This window comes from Mesitornis unicolor, unplaced genomic scaffold, assembly GCF_000695765.1.
Source record: "Mesitornis unicolor isolate BGI_N332 unplaced genomic scaffold, ASM69576v1 scaffold10072, whole genome shotgun sequence".
NCBI lineage: Eukaryota > Metazoa > Chordata > Aves > Mesitornithiformes > Mesitornithidae > Mesitornis > Mesitornis unicolor.
Window position 1 is genome coordinate 1 of NW_010167107.1, and position 23,625 is coordinate 23,625.

The following is a 23,625-nucleotide window of genomic DNA, read 5'->3' on the forward strand; positions in this document are numbered from 1 at the left end:
TCCAACTCCTAATATTCTGTGATTCTGTTTCCCCATTTTCCAATTCACAGTTGTCCCCACTTCATTTTCTTCTTGCTTCCCAACTATCCCTCGATTTTCCTACTCTAACTGGCTTTTTATTGGGATTTGACCTTTAGAAGAACAAACGTAGGCTAAAATACTGTCTGTAGTGTCATTTATACTACGTAAGATTTACTCATCACTCCTTTGACAGCATCTCAGAAAGCAACATAGCCTGAAATGAATTAAATGCATTATTAGCAGTCAGGCATTTGAAGCCAAACACATTTGAGTTGATGCTTTACAATATGGCCACTTCCTTCAGGTATGGAGCCATTTTATTTCTTGACAAGTGAAGAGTCCCTTGCTTAGAAATGTAGTGGAAATCTTACCCTTGACCAAATATAGCTAAGGAACATCAGAACAGCACCATCCAGCATCCATGGTCTTGTCAAAAATTGCATCTGTCTCCTATGCTGCTCCTTTCACCATAAGCTTGCTGAAACTTGTGCAGTCACACATAGGCTTCAGAAGGATTTTAAGGCTTTGGATTAAAACATTGGTTTTGACTCAAAGCCCTCTGTGCGATCATGGGTGACTGCATCACACAATTCCTTTCAGAAACGGATCAAGCTCACCTCCTGCAGGAGACACCTCCAAGGCATCCATCTTACAGGTCAAGCCATTCACTTGGTCTCGTGCATGTTCTCCGTTTTTCATAGGACTTGAAGACTTGAACCACCAGATGGGTATTTTCAGGACACCCTGAAACGTGAAGAGAAACTACCAGGTAACTTATGAGTTCCAATGCAGATAATGAAAAATTTTCCTTTCAACTCAGTAAGAAAGAGAAGACTTGTTCAAAACTGAACTTTTGAAAAGGTATCAGTGTTCATCTAAGATAACACATCGTCAGTTCTCACTTCCTACTTGCACAAGGACAAGAGCGAAAAAAATCCAGCTACATGCAGCCTAACATCACCATCCTGGCTCTGCTGCCATGGCATCTAACTTTACAGATGCAACTGAGTGACACTCTTGACTGAAGATCTGGACGCAGATACCACCTTGCCAGAGGAAGCTGGATTCATCCAAGCTCACCAAATGCAATGCTGCTCTGCTCTTCAGAAACTCCTGATTTTCTCTCCTAAGCAGGAAAGGCTTGCTTGCTTTCAGAAGCAGCTCTGAACTGGGCTATTAGCAAGCGCTGCACTACCGCTGTAAGCTCTTATCATACATTTTTTTCTGAGAACAAATCTATTGAAAATCTCTGGTTTTCCTTTATGAAGCTTTATTCACCATGGACTTGCTTAATGTCCGCTGGTTCTTGCAAAGTCTTTCAGTCTTCTGTTTCAACTCACAATGCCCCATATTTCAAGGGACAGAGCAGGGGCACAGACCCATTTTTTTCCATGTGTCTTGTGTTTCCACATATGCTCATTTCCCTCCTTCCCCTTCACAGCCATAGCTGGGTCACAGTCTGAGGAAAATGTGCAGACATGTGAAGACAGACACTTATATGAGATTTTTGTCTACACAGGGCAAAAGTCTGAACTTTATGGAATCCATATGTGGGTAAATATCAGATGTTTTATGAGCAATATTTGTGAAGAACTCCAAAATTTGCCAGATAAATGACAAATCCTGTAGCACTGTCTGCAGAAAAGCTTTGGCATGAGAATCACAAAAGCACAATCTATGCAAAAACAAGTTCAGAGGGAAAGCGTTGATGGAAATGGAGACAGGCAAACCACAGCTGTCAAACTACATAAGCAGCTAAACTTATAACGCACCTACAGGAATAACCAGTATCGATGGCCTCACGTAAAAAAAAAAAATGGCTAAAACCACCCAGCCCTTGGCAACGTGCAACAGCTCAAGTTTGTCCTAGGACCTGACCGATGTTACTTTTGAAGATGGCCACTTGCAAAGAATCCAACAGGCTTCTTGCATCACACTGGCACCGCAGCCCCAAGGATGTCCTCTTCTCTCCTCTCCCTCGGGGCTCAGTAAAGAAGAAATGGCACCTCTCCACACTCCAAAGCAAGGGTATCGGGAAGGGGTAAAGCAAAACTTGGCAGTTGGCACCTCTTTTAGGGAAAGCTGTGAGACCTTGCACAGGGTGGCTATGTCTGTGGGGTGTCTGGATGCTTTGTACCCTTCTCAGCTGCTGTCAGGCACAGCATGGGGCTGCATCACATGAAAGGAGCCAGGTGGATGTAGGGGCAGAGAAGGTCACGGAGGACCCACGACACTCCTGGAACAGTGCTGCCACCATCCATCTCAGCCAGGGGATCCCATGCATGAGATGAAGAGAGGGCTTGAGCCCAGGGCACACAGGGGCAGGTGGCGGACAGTCATTGGACACAAGAGCCTTAGCCCCCCCAACCCTCCTCCCTCTCTCACACTAGGGCATCTTTCAGGCCATATGCCCCACCAACTCCCCAAACATGCTTTCCTCCTCTCTGATTTGGTTCTCTGGCGACTGCACTCAGGCTCCTCTGTTCCCTCTGGGTCTCCCCAGGCCAGGACAGACACTGATGGCTGGCAGGTGGTGGGTGGGCCCAGCCCAGGGCCTTGGAGGTGGTCAGGGGCTCTGGCACATAGGGCACGAGGCCAGGCTGACCAAACTGCCTCTGGTCATCCCTGGAGCAGGTTGCCCAGAGAAGCTGTGGAGGCCCAATCCCTGCAAGTGTTCAAGGTCAGGTTGGACAGGGCTCTGAGCAACCTGGTCCAGCAAAGGATTGGAACTAGGTGATCTTTAAAGATCCCTTCCAAGCCAAACCATCCTATGATACCACTTGAGGTTTCTTAGCAAAGAATCCTTCCATTTGTCCAACCACTGCTGACCAGAGGGTCTCCTGCCCTCTAGCACCCTCCATTTTCAAATGCCATCCTCACTACAAATCTGAAATGAATCTTTATGATTTTGTTAGGAAGTAGTAGTCAGAGTTGTGCCTTCAAAAGTACCTTGCATGCCAGTAATATGGATTTCCTCCACATCTGTCAACTTTAACACACTCCTAGGCAAAGAAACTGCAACAGGCAAACCTTTTACTAAAGAAGTTGAATAAATATAGAATAATAAATATAGACAAAGAATATTATAAATCTTAACTGAAATAAAAAAAGCTGTAGAAGTATAAAAAAGCATAATTATTGTCAACCGGAAATTTTCTCAGTGAAATATTTTTAAAATAAGCAAGAGGGAAAAAAAGAAACTACTGTCATATTTGAGTCTGCAGACACTGTCAACTGACTAAAGAGCATCATCTCTCTCATTTTACCTTTGGTGGAAGCTTTCCTTCAGTTATAACTAAGGTATCTCCTCTGCAAACATTAAGTTCCTTCAGAGTGGCATTCTGTAGGAAGAGAAAGTAGAGTACACTTGTAAGTCTACATGACCTTGTGATTTGTTTCCTGAGGTATACATTGGTGGTTTTCTAGGCCACGCATGCCAAAGGTCTAAGGTGTTTTGCTCTTCCACCAAGAGCACAGAAATATCCACTTAACATCCACGCTTGGAGACAGCTTTGCAGTAGCACACAATTATTTCACCTACAGGAGTCTGCTCTGCAGCAGCCCTTGCAGAGCATCCTGTTGAGCTGTGGAGTTCCTCTGCACCTCACCAACTGACAGCACATGCTTCTTTGTAGATGTATCCTTGAGCATGATAAGCCTAGACTTTAGAAAAAAAACTATGTGGAGATGGCTTAATCCTAGTCCCTAAAAATAAGTGGCAAGCACACAAGATTTACATTTTAACTATATGTATGCCAGCACTGTGTTCAGAAGGGCACCTTTATCAAAAATAGAGGGTGTACCACTGTAGCACACACAAAAACAACATACATTTGCTTTACTGCAGATTTCTTCAGGGAAAGTCTCTAAGCAAAAATGGAGTAAAGAAACTACGTCATGATTTAAGGAGAAAAATAGGATCCTCTTACTTCTTGACTTAATGCTTCCCCTGCTTCATAGCACCAGTCAATCCTTCTTAAATGCCAGCTGTCACCTACCAAAACACAAAAACATACATACAGAAAAGTAATTAGCCAAGAATGCTGTTTCAGAAACAAATTACAGAGCTCTTAATAAGTGTTAAGGGGTTCTTTTGCTTGTTTTTTGTTTGTTTGTTTTTCAAACACAACTCTGACAAATCAAACAAATCGAACACCTTCACATCCTTCCCAGGCCTTAGAAACGCTTTGCTGTTTGGAAATGGTCTTCTCTTATTTGTACAAATGTCTCATCTACCCAGTTAGTTTCGCTGGTTTAAAAGGAAAGCAAAGGAATTGGGTTGACAGCTTAACTAAAAAACAAAAACAAAACAAATACCAAAAAAATTAAAATGTTGAGAGGGAAAAAAAAAATCTGTACAACATTGAATGTGAGTTGATGATGAAATTCCCATGTCAATATACAATTTGAATCAATGACAGGCTCCTTAAAGTGAAAACTATACTATAAGGAAAACCCAACTTCTCCTCTCCAGCTGTCCACCAGAAGATTTCACACTGGAAAAAAAAAACCCACAACCCACCCAAAAGAGATGGTGAAGTCCAGAAACTACAAAACTTCAGATTTAGCACCTACATATAAAGTGCACCAGGTACAGAGGAACAAATACAATTTAAGTTTTTAATTTGACCACAATAACAGATGAAAATGCACTGTAACCTTTGCAGGGTGCAAAATTTGACCTTGCAGTCTTTTTAAACAAAGAACGCCACCAAAATCCCCTGAAGCCTGACATTTGGCAGATCACCAATCTCTACACAAAGCCAAACTTGGTTTTTCAAAAATGGTAATATAAAGTAAACCAATAAAAACAGAACCATTGTTTCTTGGCAGCAAAGTACTGTTCAGCCAGGAAGTCTGTGTGATACTAGCACTGTCTGTATCTCGTCCTTAATCCTCACGTAAAGCTTAGTAACGAGAGCTGCTACCACTCAGATTCCTAAATAATGGTCAAACTGGGATCTCATTTTGAATAACTTGTTTTTGCAAGGTGGTCAAACATTATTTTTCACATTTCACTTCATGCAGTAGCTCCCACTACGACAGAAGTTCTTGTCAAAGCAGCCAAACACCTCCACATGCACATGCACCCAAGCAAATAGTCTAGGAACTGGATTTTCCCATAATTTGATTAAATAGAAAGCTCGAAACTCATTTTCAATAGCAACTGCACAGCCAACTTTTAGCAGAACAAAACTGCAAGTTTATAATTCTTTCCTCTCCTCACATATATCATTGTAACAAACTTAAGGACTTTTAAAGTCTTAGAGTAGCAAGGGCTGTCTTAGAAATCTGGGAATTCCTTTAAAAATATCATTAAATAACAATATAATACAACTAACCTGATAATCCAGATTTTTCCAGCATTAAATTTAGACACTGAAAAAAGGAAACATACAGTGAGAACTGCCTCAATGCATAGGTTGGGAAATAAAAGTTTTCAGCAAATCTACGCTAAAATTTTCTAACAAAACCTGACTGATTCCTGGTCAATTCCTAAAAATAATATAATTACACAGGCATAGTATATTTGAGCCATATATTAAACCCTTCAAGTACGAAATTGTTTTCAGGCAAGAAATTGACTATTTCAGGTGAACCAGCTTATACAAACTGTTTAAAACAAAAAAAAAAATCTTCGTTGTCAATTTGTTGCTTTACTTGAACAAATTCTGTCCCACAGTTTGAAGATGCACCTCGTAGAAACTAAATCTGAAAACTCAACACTTTGCAGCTGCTACTTGTGGGCAATACTGAAGGAGCTGGGGTTGTTTAGTCTGGAGAAAAGGAGGCTAAGGGGAAACCTTATCGGTCTCTACAACCAGCTGAAAGGAGGCTGTAGCAAGGTGGAGGTCAGACTCTCCTCCCAAGTAACAAGTGATAGGATGAGAGGAAAAGGGCCTCAAGTTGCACCAGGGGAGGTTTAGATTGGATATTAAGAAAAACTTCTTCACTGAAAGGGTTGTCAAGCATTGGAAAAGACTGCACAGGGAAGCAGTGAAGTTACTATTCCTGAAGGTATTTAAAAGACACGTAGGTGTGGTGTCTGGGGACATGGCTTGGTGGTGGACTTGCAAGTGCTAGGTTAACAGCTGGACTTGATCTTAAAGGACTTCTTCAACCTAAATGATTCTATGATAATTCTGTGCATTCAGAGTTTGATGAACTACAAGGAACCGTGGCAGGCTCTGCCATGATTGCGTATCATGCTGAGGCCTGCTGTGTATAAAAGGAATGGCTAGCCAGGCATGAAGCAGTTGGGCTATGTTAAACCTTGGGAAAAAGCCAGTATGTCTCTTCAGTACTTAGTAAAGCATCAATGCATTCCTCTCTCTGGTCTTTTGAGGTTGAAACACTTCCATTGCCTCAGTGCCTCCTGGTGGCCTGAAGTGACACTCAGGTATAAGGCAAAGCTCTTCAGGAGCAGCAGACCTGAGCCAGGCATTGTAACAGAAAGCACCCAGACTCACCTCTTTGACAGAGGCAGTCTCTTCCACAACAATCTCCATCTCAGGGCTCGCATTTTGGTCACTCCCAACAATAAAATACAAGAAGAGCTAAAAAAGCAAATATAACGTATCAGAATACATATTTAGGCATGAAAATCCTATGAAAAAACACCTCCTAATGCACACATGTGCCAGCTATTGCAAGCCTGGCATCAAAGAGCACTGAAACTACCTGGGGCTAAAGCAAGCAATCTAAGCAGGACAGAGAAGTACATGCAACTGAGCCATGACCATCAGCTTCATTAACCAGCTGTACAGATACTCAGCCTGCTGCAACTGAGAGATAAAGCCTGCTACCACTCTCATCTTTAGTAATATGCAACTACTTCTTCTCTTGCATATTTCTCTTGTAGAGATCAAGAGTAACACATCCCTTTTCTTACTTTATGCTCTTTACAAAAGTGTATGCACATCAGAGCACAGAAGATGGACAACAACAAATAGATGGATGACAAATGATTTACCATTAGTTACATGAACTATATTAACTGGTCACGTATATGCTGCTCTTGGCTTTCTGCAACTGAGATAAATGGCATGAGCCTTCATGCTGATAGATATAATGCTCAGCGTCACCAAGCTATTTTTTCCATGCTGTTTACAACCATTATGAAAGAGGATTACATGAAATACTGGGAAATGTGAACAAAGCATAAAAGCAGCACAAGACTGTCCTCAATCACAGCACTACTATACCTGAGTGGAAGTTGGAGCTTTCCCATGACACAGCCCTAGCAAGCTTCCCATTTTCAGTTCCGCTTCTTTGACGGTATAATCCTCAGGCACTTCAGGGAGGACAAAAGCACAGAGATTAACATAAGTAGCTGCTTCCTGAAAATGTCCATTCTATTATGCCACTCTTTAGAGTACGTTAAAAATGTTCAGTGACATTTAGAGAACTTCATTTCCACAGTGTTAACATCAGCTCTGTAAGCCTCCTATGAAAAGCGCAAAGCAACATTTTCATAAAGGTTCCTCCCCACCACCTCCTGTATATGAGGTGACAAAAGAATTTAGGTTGGAGGGGATCTTTGTACATTGTCTGGTCCAAACTCCTGCTCAAAGCAGAACCAGCTCTGAAGTCAGATCAGTTCACGCTGGTTTTTTTCCAGTCAAGCTCTGAATATTTCCAGGGATGGATACCCCGCAGCTTCCCAGGGCTCTGTACACTGCTCAACCATTCCCAGTATAAATTCCTGCTCTCCCCAGCAATACCCAGCTTGAGTTTCCCTTGCTGAACCTTTTGTTTGCTGCCTCTGATCCTTTCCATTTGCACCTCTGAGAAGAATCTGGCTCTGCCTTCTCTACTGGTCCATGCTAAAGAGTTAAAAAAAGGCAATTACTGCCCACATCCTCTCCAAGACTGTTCCTCTTCAGGCTGAAAGAAACCCTCCTATCTCATATCTTCCAGCTCCCAGACTGCAGGGTGCTGCTCTCCTCTTTGCTGCCTCTAGTCTGTAAGGGCTTATTTCTCATGCTGGGGAGTCCCCGAAGTGGACACAATACTCCAGATGTTGTCTAACAAGCACTAAATCTCGTCCTTGGCTTCCTGACCGTGTTTACTACTGCAATATATTAGCAAAACAGCTAAGTCATAGATGATGTTTCCCAGCAAGCACAAAACTGATCCACTCATTTTCTCACCGCCATCTCAACAATGGCAAAAGCAAAGCTGGGGGCCCTTCTCTGCTGAACACTGGCCGTTAAGTTATATAGTGACCAAGCACGACATGCTCATCCAAATCAAAGGCCGACATGTCCCTCTACTCTTACAGAAGCAGGAATCCACATGTTATTCAGAGTGCTTCATATACCATAGGCGCAAGATGCCTTCTCATAGTAAACAGGAATCTAACAGTGCTTTCTTTATCACCACAGGACTCAAGTTCATTGCTCGAGCTGTTCTGAAATCCAGCCTTGCACATCAGTACTCTGACAAATACATTGAGTCAATTTTGTTTCAGGAAATAGAAGTTAGAAAGACATGGAACAACGACTGTTTCTTGGAACATATGTAAAGTTGCTCTGTAATGTATTAAATATTCAAAACAGATTATTTAGAGACTTTTCAATTTCTAAAATAAGTATGGGAAACAGAACTTTCTGTTAATTCCCACAGTCCTGAAGCACATGGCCAGTGGTCAATAAACAATAGCAGGTATGCTGATCAATCTTACACATTAGGAATGCAAGTAATAAAACCAAGCTGAACATTTAAGTTTAACTTCTACCCTTGTATTGGTACTGTTAATAAAGATTAAAACATCAAACAAATGCTTCAGTTAAGCCTGGAAATTAGTGGAGTTATGCATATGTACTTCTCTCAGGAAAGGGCAAAGGGAAGCTTAAAAGTCTCCTAGCTGAACTTCTTACAGAACGATGATTAAATAAACTTACCTGGAGAAAGAAGTTTCCCATTTCCACTAACAGGTCTAAGGCAGCTGTCATTTGCTGTTACAGAAAGGGCAGGAAAGAGATAGCTGTATTAGGTAATTCAAATAAAATATTTGAGCCAAATTTCTTTTTATCTGTCTAAACTTCTAACATGAATGAAAACAGGTTTCTCTTCGAGGCCTCCCTCTGGGGGTATAACATCAAAAGTACAACTGTACAATTAGAGGGAGATTCCTAGAGACTTCTGAACAGTCCTAGTTTTCATTCTTTCAGTGAAAGAATACTTCCTCTTTGAAGCCAGCTGTTAGCTACAATCAGTAAAACACTTTAAAACTGACAAGTGCTTCAAAAGGTAAAGGCATCAACCAAACCTTTAAAGAAAGAAAACTGGAATGTCTTAAGAAAGGAATAAGGTTAAAAACAAACAAACAAACAAACCCAAACACATAACAAAACTTCAATTTTTAGTGTAATACTTAAGTAACAAGACCTGATTATTCCTATTCAAACAGCTTCTGAAAAAATAAGAGCTTCATAAAATGTAATTTAATCAAGACTTACACTGATTTTTTTTTTATTCAAAATTAGATAAACCTTTAAGTCCTTTGCACCCTATTTCTTCCCCAACAAACTCCTAGCAGCAATGGTCTTGTTGTTTGGAAAGACTGATGCAAAAAGCAGAAAGCCAGCCAGTAAATCCTAGCATTGTTCGATCTAAAAGGAAGGCAGCTGAACACTTACCTAGTTCCTCCTCTAGCTGAAGCTCCCGTATCGCTTTCATTTTGATATCTGACATCACCTAGAGAAAGCAATATTAACACCTTTAATACAGAATGCCAGTAACACATCTGCTGTTTAAATGTCAGTCCACAAAAGGCAGCCTTCACTTGAAATGCATCCTAGTTACGTTCTTACTCCTGTCAACACTATACACAGCTAAGAAAAATATTTCTTTAACATTATCGTATCAAATATACATAATGAATGTACTGAAAGCATGACACATTTGTGAAAGTTTTCCTTTAAAACAGCATTCCAAAGGAAATAAAGTGGTATTTAATTTTTTGATTTGACAAAAGACCAATTATCTCACAAACAGTAATTCTGTGAGCAAAACTAAGTAATACTTTATATTTTCTGTAATAGGAAATAATTTAAAAGGTGGAAAAGGTACCAGAGAAGTTCAGCCCTTTGTGAAAAATCAGCATTTTTTCTCATCCTATGTTAAAAGCAAGAAATACTACTTTTCTCCTCTTCTAGCTTTTGTTTACTGACATAGCCTCAAACATAAAATTCCAGGATGGTCTGAAAAGAAAGTTGTTCACGCTAACATAGACGGTACTGGTTTAAGTTACCAGCGTTACAGTCTTATTACACAGCAGCCAAAGTATTCCAGTAATGGTAACACTGAGATGCACGCTATTTTCACCACAGAAAAGCTTCAGATCTGAGGCTAAATCCAAGTGCACTGGCCAAGCTTTTCAAGGAAACAGCCTGTGTGGTATCCCTGAACAATCAGACTCCTTACTGTTTCAACAGTGGCAGTAATTTTAACGAGTTTCTCTTCGTCATCCGTTCTGCAGAAGTTTTTAACTTGGAGCCAGCTGATGTCATATGTAAAAGCAGTCAAATTGCCACTTGATACATTCACGAAGCTGTGAAAAAGAGCAAACGTAGTCAAAGACAGGAAAACTACACATTATCTGGGCTTATCGCTAAATACCAAAGCTCTCAAATAAACTGATTATGCATAGGTCATTAATAGTGATGGGATGTCACAGAGGAGGAGTCAGAGGCCTCGGGAAGCATCCAGGCACCTCTGGGCTAGTTACAGAGTAAACCAGTAAAAAATACGTTCTGGTAACTGGCTTTCAATGGGACCTGAGCCTCCTGAAGGTACTTCAGAATCTAAGTCACTTTCTGAGGCTGGATTTAAAGGTTTCTGGAGAAAAACAAAACAAACCAAACAAAAACCAATACAAACAAACAAAACCAAAAAACACTGTAAAAGCAAACCTAGTCATAACTTAATTTTGAGATTTTTCTGTCTCTACTACTGTATATAAACACAGAAACAGTTCCTGATGAAGAAACCTCTCCCTTCTTGATTTATTATCAGTTTTTCAGTACTGTTTCAGCTAGAAAGGTCAGAATTCATGTCACAAGCACATACACATGTCTGAAAATAGGAACCTAACCTCAGGGCTACAAACTGGAAAATAGAAACCAGAAATTTGCCCCTGACAACTTCAGATTCCACTGGGAGATTCAGCTGAGCTGCATACTCTTCTGCTACTGCTCTGTTCACTCATCCCACCAAGTCCATCAGAGAACCACACAACTTAAACATCAGAAATTCAGGTTATGCCAAAGGTGTGCCAGCACACTGGGCACAAGTTGTTCTCGCTAGGTTTTTCGTTTTCCAAGTGTAAGTCAAAGGATGTGACTGCATCTGCACTTCAAGAGCAAAGAAATATCTAATAGTTGATAAGTATCTGATCCTCAGAACTTAAGAGTACACTATCTTGAATTCAAAAGCTCAGTGACAGTTTTATATATATATACACACACACATAGCTAACGTAATTTTAACTAAAAAGATTGACAAAATTGCTTTCTTGTTTAACTGTATTTGTAATCAGAATGGTTACCTCTGATCATGGCTGTCTAAGATTAGTACAGAGCATCCATCCATCAGACCAACACTTCTGACTGTTTCCTTCATATCTTCTTCAAGAAAAACTTCCCAGTTCTTGGCTTCTTTATCTGGTCCTGAGCCATTCTTTAAGATGATTCCTCCTGATGGTGCCAAGGCTCTGCGCAGATCACCCAGTTTTGTGCTGCATGAAAAGACGTGCTGCGACTCTGTGAAATGCTGACCCTTCCCTCCTTCATTATACTCCGCTAAACGAAGAACATTTATGACCACAGGTTCATGATCAGGGCCTGTCATCACCTTTGTACCACCAACCTGAAGTAAGGAACGTGAGAATTACGCAGTGGTGATCAATAAAATACAGAAGAGACTGGACAGCAATACATGGCAACACTAAAATTGAGATGAAAATAAACCACGTCTGATCAAATGCCTACTGAAGAAACAACTAGAGCAACTCAAAGGTGCTGGGAAGACAAAGCATAATGCTAAGGTCTATTCCAAGTCTGCACATATAAGAAATATATCAGAAACAGTAGCACGGAAACCAGTGGACACTTGGACAGATTAATAGAGGAATTTAGCCCCTAAGGATTTTAAAGAACTAGCCCAAAGTGTGGCTGAGGCAGATCAAGAGAGTTAGATTTTCAAATCTACCCTTTCTGATATTCAACCTAGGCAAAGAATATAGTTCCTTGCTGAAGGCAATTTAGTCACACTCGAAGCTGGAGTAGTGAAGACTATACCGAAAGTGCAACCAAGATAAGAACAACTCTATTACTAGATGGGGTTTTTGTTTGCTTCTTTTTGTTTGGTTGGTTTTGTTTTTATAAATCAGAAATAAAATGTATACTTTTACAATAAAAATCTTGGAAAAGTAAAATTTTATTCCATTACAGAGATGGAATACGATGCTGCATTGCATAAACACTGAGGCAAATATTTGAAAGTCAAGCAGAAGCCTTAATATTAAAAGGAAGATGCAACACTAGAAAAGGAGCACAATATTTCAAGGAGATCATACACGGAAGCTGTCACTGATAGGTCTAATTTTGTGTGTGAAATTATTCACTAGACATTATAAGTTTTTATTAGCACCTTACTATCAACCAATGTCATATCAACCAATAATATCAACCAATGAGGGGACTGAGTGCTCCCCCAGCAAGTTTGCAGATGACTCCAAGTTGGGAGGGAGTGTTGATCTGCCTGAGGGTAGGAAGGCTCTGCAGAGGGACCTGGACAGGCTGAATCCATGGGCTGAGGCCAACTGGATGAGCTTCAACAAGGCCAAGTGCCGGGTCCTGCACTTCGGTTGCAATAACCCCATGCAGCGCTACAGGCTTGGGGATGAGTGGCTGGAGCTGCCAGGCAGAAAAGGACCTGGGGGTGTTGGTGGACAGCAGGATGACCATGAGCCAGCAATGTGCCCTTGAGCCAAGAAGGCCAATGGCATCCTGGGGTGTATCAGAAGGGCTGTGGTTGTAGGGCAGAGAGGTTCTCCTTCCCCTCTACTCTGCCCTGGTGAGACCACATTTGGAATATTGTGTTCAGTTCTGGCCCCCTCAGTTCAAGAAGGACAGGAATTGCTTGAAAGAGTCCAGCGCAGAGCTACAAAGATGATGGAAGGAGAGAAACATCTCCCTGATGAGAAGCGGCTGAAGGAGCTGGGTCTCTTTAGCTTGGAGCAGAGGAGACTGAGGGGAGACCTCATTCATGTTTTTAAATTGGTAATGGGCGAGTGTCAGGATTAAGTACCCAGGCTCTGCTCTGTGACAGCCAATGACAGGACAAGGGGCAATGGGTGCAACCTGGAGCATAGGAGGTTCAATCTGAACATGAGGAAAAACTTTTTCACTGTAAGGGTGACAGAGCACTGGCCCAGGCTGCCCAGAGAGGTTGTGGAGTCTCCTTCTCTGCAGACATTCAAAACCCACCTGGACGTGTTCCTGTGTGACCTGGTCTGGGTGATCCTGCTCTGGTAGGGGGGTTGAACTGGATGAGCTTTTGAGGTCCCTTCCAACTCCTCATGCTCTGTGATTCTGTGATTAATGTCCTTCCAAGAAGCACCACAGGTTTTCAGAACAAACTCCAATGTAACTGGCATTGGATATCTACAGGCAACTATCGATCTGACCATATGGCATTCTGCATAATTTAATTCTATTTATAACTTTATCAAGCAGCACACTGTACATCAATCAAGGTATACTGACAAGCTGGAAAAACGTAGTATCCTAGGTGAGATTGAAGAGGTGTCCCCAAAGCCAACATTGGTATGTCAGTGCCACATCTGCAGAACAGATGTACATTTCCAAAAACGTCTGGAGACTGCATCTTATCTATTCAGATCTGACAAGGAGAGGGAGTATTGGTTTCTTTTACCTCTTTCCCATTCCACACAAAGATGTCCGCTCCATCAGCCAGCCCAATGCCATCCAGTGTCAGCTCACGCCCTAAAAAGGAGCAAATCATCAGCTTCTTCCCTCCCAGCAAAAAGGAAAGGCAGGGTCAGCTGGTAAACCAAAATATGCTGACATGTTCTACTCTGGCTCAAGTGTATCATTACAAAAGCTGCTGCATGATCAGCATTTACAGGGGGTAAGTTAAGGGTGACTCATGTAGCAAGAGTAACACAAGTGGGTAAACATCCATAAAGCATTATCATTGAGTAAAGAGGACTGCAGCACGCAGGTGTCAACTCCATTTCCCTTGCAAACTGAGGCCCAAGTTGGCACTTGGCAAAGCTGCTTGGTCAGGATTATCTACATGAGATTTAACAGTTGATCAATAGGTCTAAAATGAAAACATTGGATTTAATAAATGAGTCACATACTGCACATGCTAAGCCCATTCTTTGCAATACCAATGCCCACGCTGCAATTTCTTTTCCTTTCATACCATAAGTCAGATTCAGATATTTTTAAGAGTCGTTGTCACTTAAAAAAATTGTACTAGCATCTGGAGGAATATTTACAGCAGCTATTAGTGCCTCTAAATTTTGATGTAAACATCATGGGAAGTTGGATTATGTTCTGGTAGAATCCTAATTTTCTGAAAAAAATCAATCAGAAAGACTATAAAATTTAAAAACGGCTGAACAGACTTTTGAAGATGAACAAAACATAACAATGCAAAGCTGGAGACAGAACTCCTGATTTAAAAATACTAATGTACACTTAAATTAATAAATTAATGTAGTCTTTATGTATGCATTTCCCTGCTTCGGCTTAGGTCTAACCTTCAATTTCCTTTGATGTCACCTTGGCTCCTCTCTTCTATCCTCTCCTCTACCTACTAGGTAAATACTATGAAAGCAAACATTCTTAAGTAAATCGTGGTTAACATACAGGCTGATACATTTTTGTCAGCAAATGTGTTTAACTTGCATAAGTTCTGCCATCTTACTGCACTTCACAACAAAGATTTTATATAAAAGTCTCAAAACCCTCAATTTCACTAGTAAGTGTGTCCTAAAGTTAACAGCAGTGGACTTGCACATAAGTTTGAGTTTGAGGAGCGTTCAGTAATACACATCCCCAAGATGTTTTATATATGAAATCCAGTATGTCTGCAGTAAACACAAACATATAAATAACACGGAAGTCTTGTGTGTAATAGTCTTACCTTCAAGTACTTGGTAAAGATGCAGTCCTGCAGGTAAAGGCTTGGCAATACTGAGAATCATGTCTCCTTCCCAAGATTCCAACATCTAATTGGAAATAATAATATAAATATGTATAGAACAGCAGCAAGCAATAAGTCTCATCACTCAACATTCCAACTTTGCTGAAAGCCGTTCCAGTCTGGCTATCAAGCTCACTTTGACACTTAGTAAGTTCTAGCTAATTACTTCCACAAGGCTAGTACCAGAGAAAACAGTCAAGCATTTAGGACTTGGTCTTTCAGACCAGTCACCAGATAGCTGAAAACCATGTTTCAACTGGACACTAACCAAAGGTTCTGAGGTACAGGTAAAGCAAACAGTGTTTCCTGACACTAAGTTATCTTTGATTTAGATATCTACAAAAAACATTTTACAGATTGTCAAATTCCTTTAACATAGTAAAGAATAAATGCAAAGACGCCACATTCAATAGTTAAGCTAATATTTCCTTGAACTGATTTTCTCTTTTCTTATACTCTGATTGTTTCCTTTTAAGGCCAGCTAGCTCCTTGAAAATACAAAGACAAATCTGTCGCAAACAGAACTGGAAAGAATAAGCCTGGAGTTCTGCAAAGTTTGAATCCGAGCCCACATACATGCTACCCAAATATAAATAATTAGCTTATGAGAGCTTAACAGTCTACATAAAGTTTTACCAACTTCATGGTTTCTTAAATACTCTGAGAACAGACCTCAAAATAATGTTTCCTTTGGTATAAACCCATATAGTTTTTAGCCCCCTAAAACTACATTTACCATTGAAAATTTCTCATTGAGCTAAAAATTGCAGCAGAAATACATCTGTAAATGTTGTTATGGCTCACGTGAAAATCAAATGTTTGAGTTCATTGAACATAGCAAGTACCTGGAATACCGATTGTTGAAGATCTCCTAGAGTTTTTCTTCTGTCAATAGTCAAATCCACAACACTTTCTTTCCAAGTAAGTGAAGGATGCAAAGCCCCATTATGAAATTTATAACATGAGCTCAAATGGAGGTGTAAATCAATGCCATTGTTTGCTGAGTCACATTCCGCTCTTGGAAAGAATAACACAACAATAAACTGGTGAATTTAACACCAACAAATGGCTACCTTATGCCAGAGATGCTTCTGTGCAGTTGTCCTGGAATTGATAGCCTCAGGACTCAATTTGCTGTCTCATTATCCCCTCCATCAAGGGGTATGCAAAGAGGTGCTCAAAGATGACAGCAATTTATTTATGTGTTGTACAATACAGAGCTAGGGTAGACATCTTTCAGATAAGCACTATAACAGTACCTGCTGTGTGTTTCTATACCTCGCTTCTACCTTTCTAAACAGAATGGCAAACTTGGTCTTTAGGGATGTGGAAATTCTAGGTTTTTTCAGGCTGTGTTCCAGATCAGTACTCTGTTGAAATGCAGAGACAGAAAAACAGCATGGAAACCGAGTCAGGACAGACACAGCCATGCCTTCCTCCTTTATACCTGTAGCCAGTTTTATTAGCTAAATGTAGCAGCAAATACACCATTTTAAAAAATAAAGGAGTGAAATTTGCAGAGTGCAGATATCACACAAGTCTTGTGTCTCTTGTGTGCATCTAGATTTTGATAGCTTAACTGCAATTCAGGCACATCATCAGTTCTGTGTGTTCCTCAACAGAAGAAAAAGTTCCAGCCAACCTGAATACCCCTAGCTCTTTCCTCCACGTTTCTGGCAAAGGATACCATTTATCTGTTGTTTCACAGTAAAGTAAGTCATTCCTCCTTCTCCCAATGGAGAACTCCCTCTACAAATGTAATTTAGATAATGTATTCCATGTTTCTTCCAGAATTGCACCAATTTTCACCAAAAAAGGGTACAATTTTAAACTTTAAGTAAGTTTTCCTTGAAATTCTGTAGAATGCCTAGTTATGCCACTAACAGGGAGGCAAGGAACCAGCAGAAGGCAGAATTTGGACATACAAGTTGTATTCCTCGATTAACCTCTATGACATTGAATCACTTTAGTATCCGGCTCTACTCAATTAGCTTCTTTCATTTTAAATCACTCTGGAGATCTGCAGATTAAGAATGCTGTTCAAGAGACTGGAACAGTTACATTAATATACCTCTTTTTTTGCAGCTCAGTATTAGCAGCATTCATTTCATTCAGAAGGTGTTCAGGAATTTGGTACCTTGGATTTCCTCGCGCTGCAACAAATAATATAGGCTAGTTTGGCCTCAGCTGCTTAAAAACGTGTTTTGGCAAACAAGAAAAGCGATCAAGATGAGACATTACAGTACAGTAATCATTGAAAAGTCAGAGCAATAATGTTGCATTCTTTCATAATAAAGAAAATTAAATTGCAAGATGATACAAAGAACAAACAACTGCTTTTACTTCTTCCCATCAATCTTTCCCCTAAGGGGAACTGATATGCAAATACTGTTAGCAACAACTAGTATTGTTTTGGCAGGAGATGTTCTGCTAGTATTTGCGAAGTGTACTAGAGAAAAGTCAATGCCAGCTACAGCCAATTAACTGGTCACTACCTCCTTGGAGGTAACCTCCTGTTTATCTTAGTTAACCCTTTTTCAGATACGCACTAGAAAGAAAACCATATCTTCAATTCTTGAAAAGAACATGAAGGCTCAAGAGCCTCTGCCCTCCAGAAAACAAACTGTTAATGAAGAAAGCCCCCAGAATATCAAGATGAGCTTTGTGTACCTTCAGGTGGTCTTTTTAACTGAGATTTTCGATAAAACAGCATGTAGGCACTCTCTTTGCCCTGAAATTGTTTCTCAATATCCTTCTCCTTGATTGGCTGGACTTTGGAATCATTCAGATCAAACCAATGGCAACCAGCAGAACTATTCCTTAGCTTTGTAGGTTTTTTTCCTGAATCCCACTGGATGCCGTTCTTCTGAGCAAGGCTTTGGAGATCTTGTCCTTGAGAATCTGACTTAAATGGGAGCTTGTGTTTTTCCTTCAGACCAACCTTATTTTCATCAGGACTGAACTGAAATATCTGAGGATGATTCTGCAAATACTAAAAGAAAACCAAGAACAAGATGAAGACGACAGCCAGATTTAGATATAGATATTAGCCATTTCACCTGATTCAGCCTCAGATTAATACACAAACCCCCATCTCATCCCTTCAAACTTGGTTTTATGATGCTTCCTAATGTATCTCCTCAGCTTAGCCAGAAACATGTAATTTTCCTACCACCACTGATCTGCTTGATCTTTTATATGCTGTTCCTGGCTTTGTTTCTTATGTAACTTCAAACTACCACACAAGAAAATGCAAAAGAATTGTTTTCAACATATATGCATCACTAAGAATTAAATCAGACTAACTGCTGAATTTCAATGATTGCCCGAGACACTGCAGTCCTTTTAAAACATTTCTTACAAGTGCATACTCTCTGTCCCTGGAAAGGTCACATAGGGAGTGATGCTCTACAGGTAATCAAAAAGCTTCTGCTGTATCAGACACAGAGTACCATCCCAACTAACTTAGGCCACTAACATCGGTACTTTCTGCTCCCTAGCCTCTGCAGAAGTGTTCCCTTCCATATTTACCAGACGGGGATCTTGAGCTCACTTCTGGTCTGCTAAGCTGTACCTTACCCTAATTAACACTGCCTATTATGGCATCTCAAGGACTTAAAGCCCACTCACACAGTTTGGCTCAGCTTGTCTACTCTGTTCTCTACTTCCATTTTAGCAGCAAAGAGATACTTCACACAAGCTTGGGGTCCAAATTACACCAACAAAATCGTAGGTTTTGAGGGATGGGGGGGCAAGGATGACACCAACCACCCTCCAATCCCCCCACATAACTACAAAAACCACCCAATCTCCTCAAAAACAAAAACAACAACAAAAAAACCACCCCACACCAAAAACCACACCAAACCTGCACACACACAAAACAACAAACCCCAAACCAAACAAAAACAAACTCCCAAAATCTGAATTTCAGTTTCAATCATAATCAAAAAAATAATTTGATACTTGAAGTGTAAACCAATGTACAGTTATTTCAATAATGCAAGTCCTGCATTGACCAATGTGCTTTGGGTATAGATACAGCACTTGTGAAAAGTCAGGTTTGGTAATATTCACAACAGCACTCCTTGAAACTAATACTGGGCTGCTCACAACTTGTTTCTGTCACTTCCCTGTCTAAGTCAGAAAAGCATCTACTTCTGCAAAAGACTTGCATTCAGATTCCACAACTACTTTTAAGTAACTCCTGTGAAAGCTACACTCTTTGTTCTATTAAAAAAGTCAGACATTAAATTTTCCATGTATCTGAAACACAAATGCTGAAGTATTTTCCTTAAAGCATTAGAAAATTCAGTAACCACTTGACAAAACAGATTTTACTGGAAGTGTTAATTTCAGGGACATGCCCTAATCAACCAAAAAATAGCATATATTTACAAAACTTCATTTCTGTTATTACTGTGAACAGGTACTGTGTTTCTTCTTTAATTCTCATCAGCACTTCTGTGTTCATCACAGAATCACAGAATCTCAGGAGTTGGAAGGGACCTCGAAAGCTCAACCAGTCCAACCCCCCTGCCAGAGCAGGATCACCCAGACCAGGTCACACAGGAACACGTCCAGGCGGGTTTTGAATGTCTGCAGAGAAGGAGACTCCACAACCTCTCTGGGCAGCCTGGGCCAGTGCTCTGTCACCCTTACAGTAAAAAGGTTTTTCATGTGGTAGTAGTGTTGTTGCAGCTTCATCCACAAACACAAGTGACACAAGGTTCAGTTGGTAAAGTTAATTCGTTTTTAGGTTAATATAGATGAGGGAAAAGATACAAGCTTTCAGGCAGACAATCCATTGAGAGTCTTGTCTCTGTTCCCCAGTCTCCTAATTTATCTTACAAACCTCTCTTACACATGCTGTATTTTGCTAGTCCAAGTGCCAATAATTTCAATTAACATCCGACTGACTACTCAGTAGAAATACAACTTTAAAGTTATCTTAACAGTAAAAAACAAATTAACATATATGCATATTACCTTTCGTAACGCTCCATATTGTTTTCGGTATTTCTTATTCCAGGACACTCCTTTTTTCTCCAATAACTTCTGCCCTAATTGATCCACGGGAATTTGTTTTGATTCTTCCTACAAATAAATTAAAAACTAGAATAATGAAGGCTACAAAAGTCAAGGGATCAACACAAAGAAGCCAATTCTGAAGTGCTTAAACCATTCCTGTTTGTTAACAAGTCAAAGTAACATCACTTTTTGTAACAGTTTCAGCAAGCAACTTAAAAAATACTCAAAAAGGGCCATTTTCTGTATGAAGAGCCACTATTAATATTAAAGGCAAGTTAAGTTAAAAGTTTTACACGCTTCACGGTAAGTTCAGGACAGATCTGAACACTTCAACCCGTCTGCTCTTGCATACACTAACCTCTTCTAGGTTCCGTAGTACCAAAATGAAAGCAATGAACTCCTTATATACCATACCTCTGCCAAAATCCCTTTCAACATTGCCAGTGGATTCTCTACGTCTTTGGCATTTTCAGTATCTCTTAAAGCCTTATCTTCAATGAGCCTGTCCTCTTCTTCCTATATTAAAAAAAACCCCAAGACTCACAAATACTGCAGTTTCACACACAACCAGGTTTTTGATTGTCATCTCTACTAACATTAGCATGCACAAGTCAGAAATGTGAAGTAAGTTCTGATAAGCCGCCTCTGCCACCCACTACAGACTGTGTATCATCATACAGAACATCCACTATCAGTTTTTTAACAGAAAAGGCATTTACATTATTTAGAATAGCCAGCCAGAGTAATCCATTAAAATGGATGTGCTAGTCTTGAGCAAAGATATTAATTCATCTGGGAAAGAAAAAGTGAGCCCAGTAATGTGAGGCAGCTCAACAGGTCGGAAAGCTACAGTTTGCTACAAAACCTTTACAGAGGTGGAAAACTTACCTTCTCAACAAGGTAAGAGATTAAATACCTCACTAAAATATTCATTAGTTTGGATGTATGTTTCATCCACTAGCTCTTAATGCTTTTCTGAAAAGTGAGACATAGGAAGAAAGGTCTTTAGGACTTACATGTAACTGCCAGTTTCCTAATTCATCCACATCTCTGATATAAACATGATAGTGTCCTCCATAGCAGCCACCTTTATGTATAATAACAGAGAAGAGCTCATACATGTACTCTGAATCATCCATTTCAGTCTTTAAAAAGAAAAACAATAACAGTAACAATAACATGTATCAGTAAGTCTTTCACACAAGGACAGTTTTACACCATCAACATAGCTCCAGATATTTCTCAGTGTGCATTCACATGTGCAGAGATTGAAATGGCTTTTCAGTGCTGGGGAACAGGAGTGTGGCCTAACAAATCATGGACCAAGGCACACGCTTATTAAGCAACTTCATTTTAAGCATGATTGTGAACAATATGGGAAGTTGCAAATTTGAAATAATGAAATATAGATGCAAATAACAGAACAGCCCAACCTGCTTGTTCATAAGCAGCCTTATTCTGTTTAAAAGACTAGAGAAAAAACAAGAAACACATTTATATACACAAACCAACCAGAAAAAAAGAGGCTTCCTCCAATGCAAGCACTGAGAAATTTCCAAGCTCGCACTGCAACATTTCTATGAGAAAAATTTTATTTTTCAATAACAGTGCCCCTACTAAGTACATTCTTCATATACTTTAAGGATTAAAAGTTGTCATCAAGCATTGGTATAGTTCATTTTATAATCAAAAGACATATATACAAAGGCATAGAGATTCCTAAGAAAAATTCTATAAGTACAGGCACATAAAACATACATAGCTAAGTTTATACATGATGTTAGAAAACAGTGACACCACAAAAAGAAATTCAATTCCGATTTCCAGGTGATAATCTTCCTTCCAAGCAAATGTCAGGTTGTTCAGGTAATTATTATACCCTTCCCCCTTCTACAGCTAGAAGCTATTTCCTTCTCAGTTAGAAAGCAATCTTTTGAAAACAAATTGGAAATCCAAAAATTCGGAATTAGGGACAGAGGAAAACCCCCCCATCGTTTCTCAAATACCTTGCCCTGACAAAACACAAAATAAAAGTTGTTCTTGAGATATCGGTTCTCTGCAGAGTACATAGAAACTTTAATAAATGTAACAGTACAGACCTGCTCACAAAAAGGCCTCAAGTTAATCTGGATAGGGAACGTGTAGCAGCTCGTTTCCTTGTATCGTTCACACTTCTTGAAGTCAAAGTTAAATCTCAGGAGAGAGATGGTGAGAAAGGGTGGCAACTTGCGTAGTTTAGCAGACTGTCAAATGATTAAAAAAACTGTAAGCACAGAATTATAGAGAATAATGTGTCCACTTTGCTATGGTCAACTCTCTTCTCCAACAAAGCTTCATTACAACCAGGCAGACACGAGCAGTGCCTTCATTTTTAAAATGTCTTCCCTAGTTCTCAATTTCCCTATGAACCTGAGATCCTCACAGCAATCCAGACCCTTCTTCTCTGTTAAGCTCTACACCTTTCCTGAATGGCGATCACCAGTCCCATACTTTATCCTCCTATAGAAAATGAAGGAGGACATGGCTGAAATTCTCATCAGTAGTTACATTTCCATAAATCGTTGTGACAGGATTTTCTTGAATTTTATACTAAAAAGCAACTACTTCAAACCCCTGAGTCTGTGCTTACGCATGAAGTCACACAATACAGCATCTTGCCAGCAGCTTTGCTCTCAGCCCCTTGCAGTCCACATCAGTCCCACACAGACTTTGGGAGCCCATAGAAAAAAAGCACAAACACTCAACTGCTGCTGAAAAGCAGGTGCTGCAGAAGAGTGACACAGCTTCATGGTAGCTTCACCATTCCCAGATGAACAGGCGCTCATCATCTGGTGCAGGCACTGAAGCCACCCTCCCCCGCAAAAAAAAAAAAAAGCTATAAATGAAGTGTAAACTACAAATATAACCTATATGTTTGCTTCTGCTGCAAGTGAATAACCTTAATTGAGGCTGGAGCTATTGCTCTTCTGGCCCCTCCTGGTCATCTCCTCCAAACAAAGGATTTTTACATCACGTGAGTTTTATTCCAATGACCTTTGAGGAGTTTTTCAGTTGTCCAGGGTTGTGTGACCCCAGGCATAGGTCAGGGCTCATACAGGCACGGTTTCTTCAAATGTGTGAGTCAGAAACAATCCTATCTGTAATGTAACTAGCTCTGACTGGTGTATATTGGTCAGAAAAAGATTGCTCTCACGTGTATTTTGCAGCCTGCTGCTCAGTGATCGTTGGGCTGCCTCTGAATGCAACAGAAATAGTCTGAAAAATGTCAGCAGAATATATCACAGTGGCATCTTGCTTAAGCTCTGCCAAGCTGCTTGAAAAAAAGGG

The 23,625-nt window shown here is 40.2% G+C and overlaps 1 protein-coding gene across 1 annotated transcript in view; it reads right to left on the reverse strand.

The window, feature by feature from the left end:
• Positions 1-638: 638 nt before the first annotated feature.
• The window catches only part of USP40 (ubiquitin specific peptidase 40), a gene marked incomplete at its 3' end in the record, with an annotated part of 28,760 nt that continues 5,773 nt past the window's right edge, over positions 639-23,625 (reverse strand). The window contains exons 6-24 of the mRNA XM_010178570.1: positions 22,398-22,541; positions 21,315-21,443; positions 20,713-20,814; positions 20,257-20,364; positions 17,938-18,259; positions 17,339-17,420; positions 16,113-16,284; positions 15,208-15,292; positions 13,966-14,036; positions 11,576-11,895; positions 10,453-10,579; positions 9,666-9,723; positions 8,928-8,981; positions 7,227-7,315; positions 6,492-6,578; positions 5,364-5,400; positions 3,951-4,015; positions 3,288-3,362; positions 639-765 (exon numbers count right to left, since the gene is read on the reverse strand). Coding sequence (XP_010176872.1) covers positions 639-765; positions 3,288-3,362; positions 3,951-4,015; positions 5,364-5,400; positions 6,492-6,578; positions 7,227-7,315; positions 8,928-8,981; positions 9,666-9,723; positions 10,453-10,579; positions 11,576-11,895; positions 13,966-14,036; positions 15,208-15,292; positions 16,113-16,284; positions 17,339-17,420; positions 17,938-18,259; positions 20,257-20,364; positions 20,713-20,814; positions 21,315-21,443; positions 22,398-22,541 — 2,254 coding nt within the window. The remainder of the gene's footprint in view (positions 766-3,287; positions 3,363-3,950; positions 4,016-5,363; positions 5,401-6,491; positions 6,579-7,226; positions 7,316-8,927; positions 8,982-9,665; positions 9,724-10,452; positions 10,580-11,575; positions 11,896-13,965; positions 14,037-15,207; positions 15,293-16,112; positions 16,285-17,338; positions 17,421-17,937; positions 18,260-20,256; positions 20,365-20,712; positions 20,815-21,314; positions 21,444-22,397; positions 22,542-23,625) is intronic.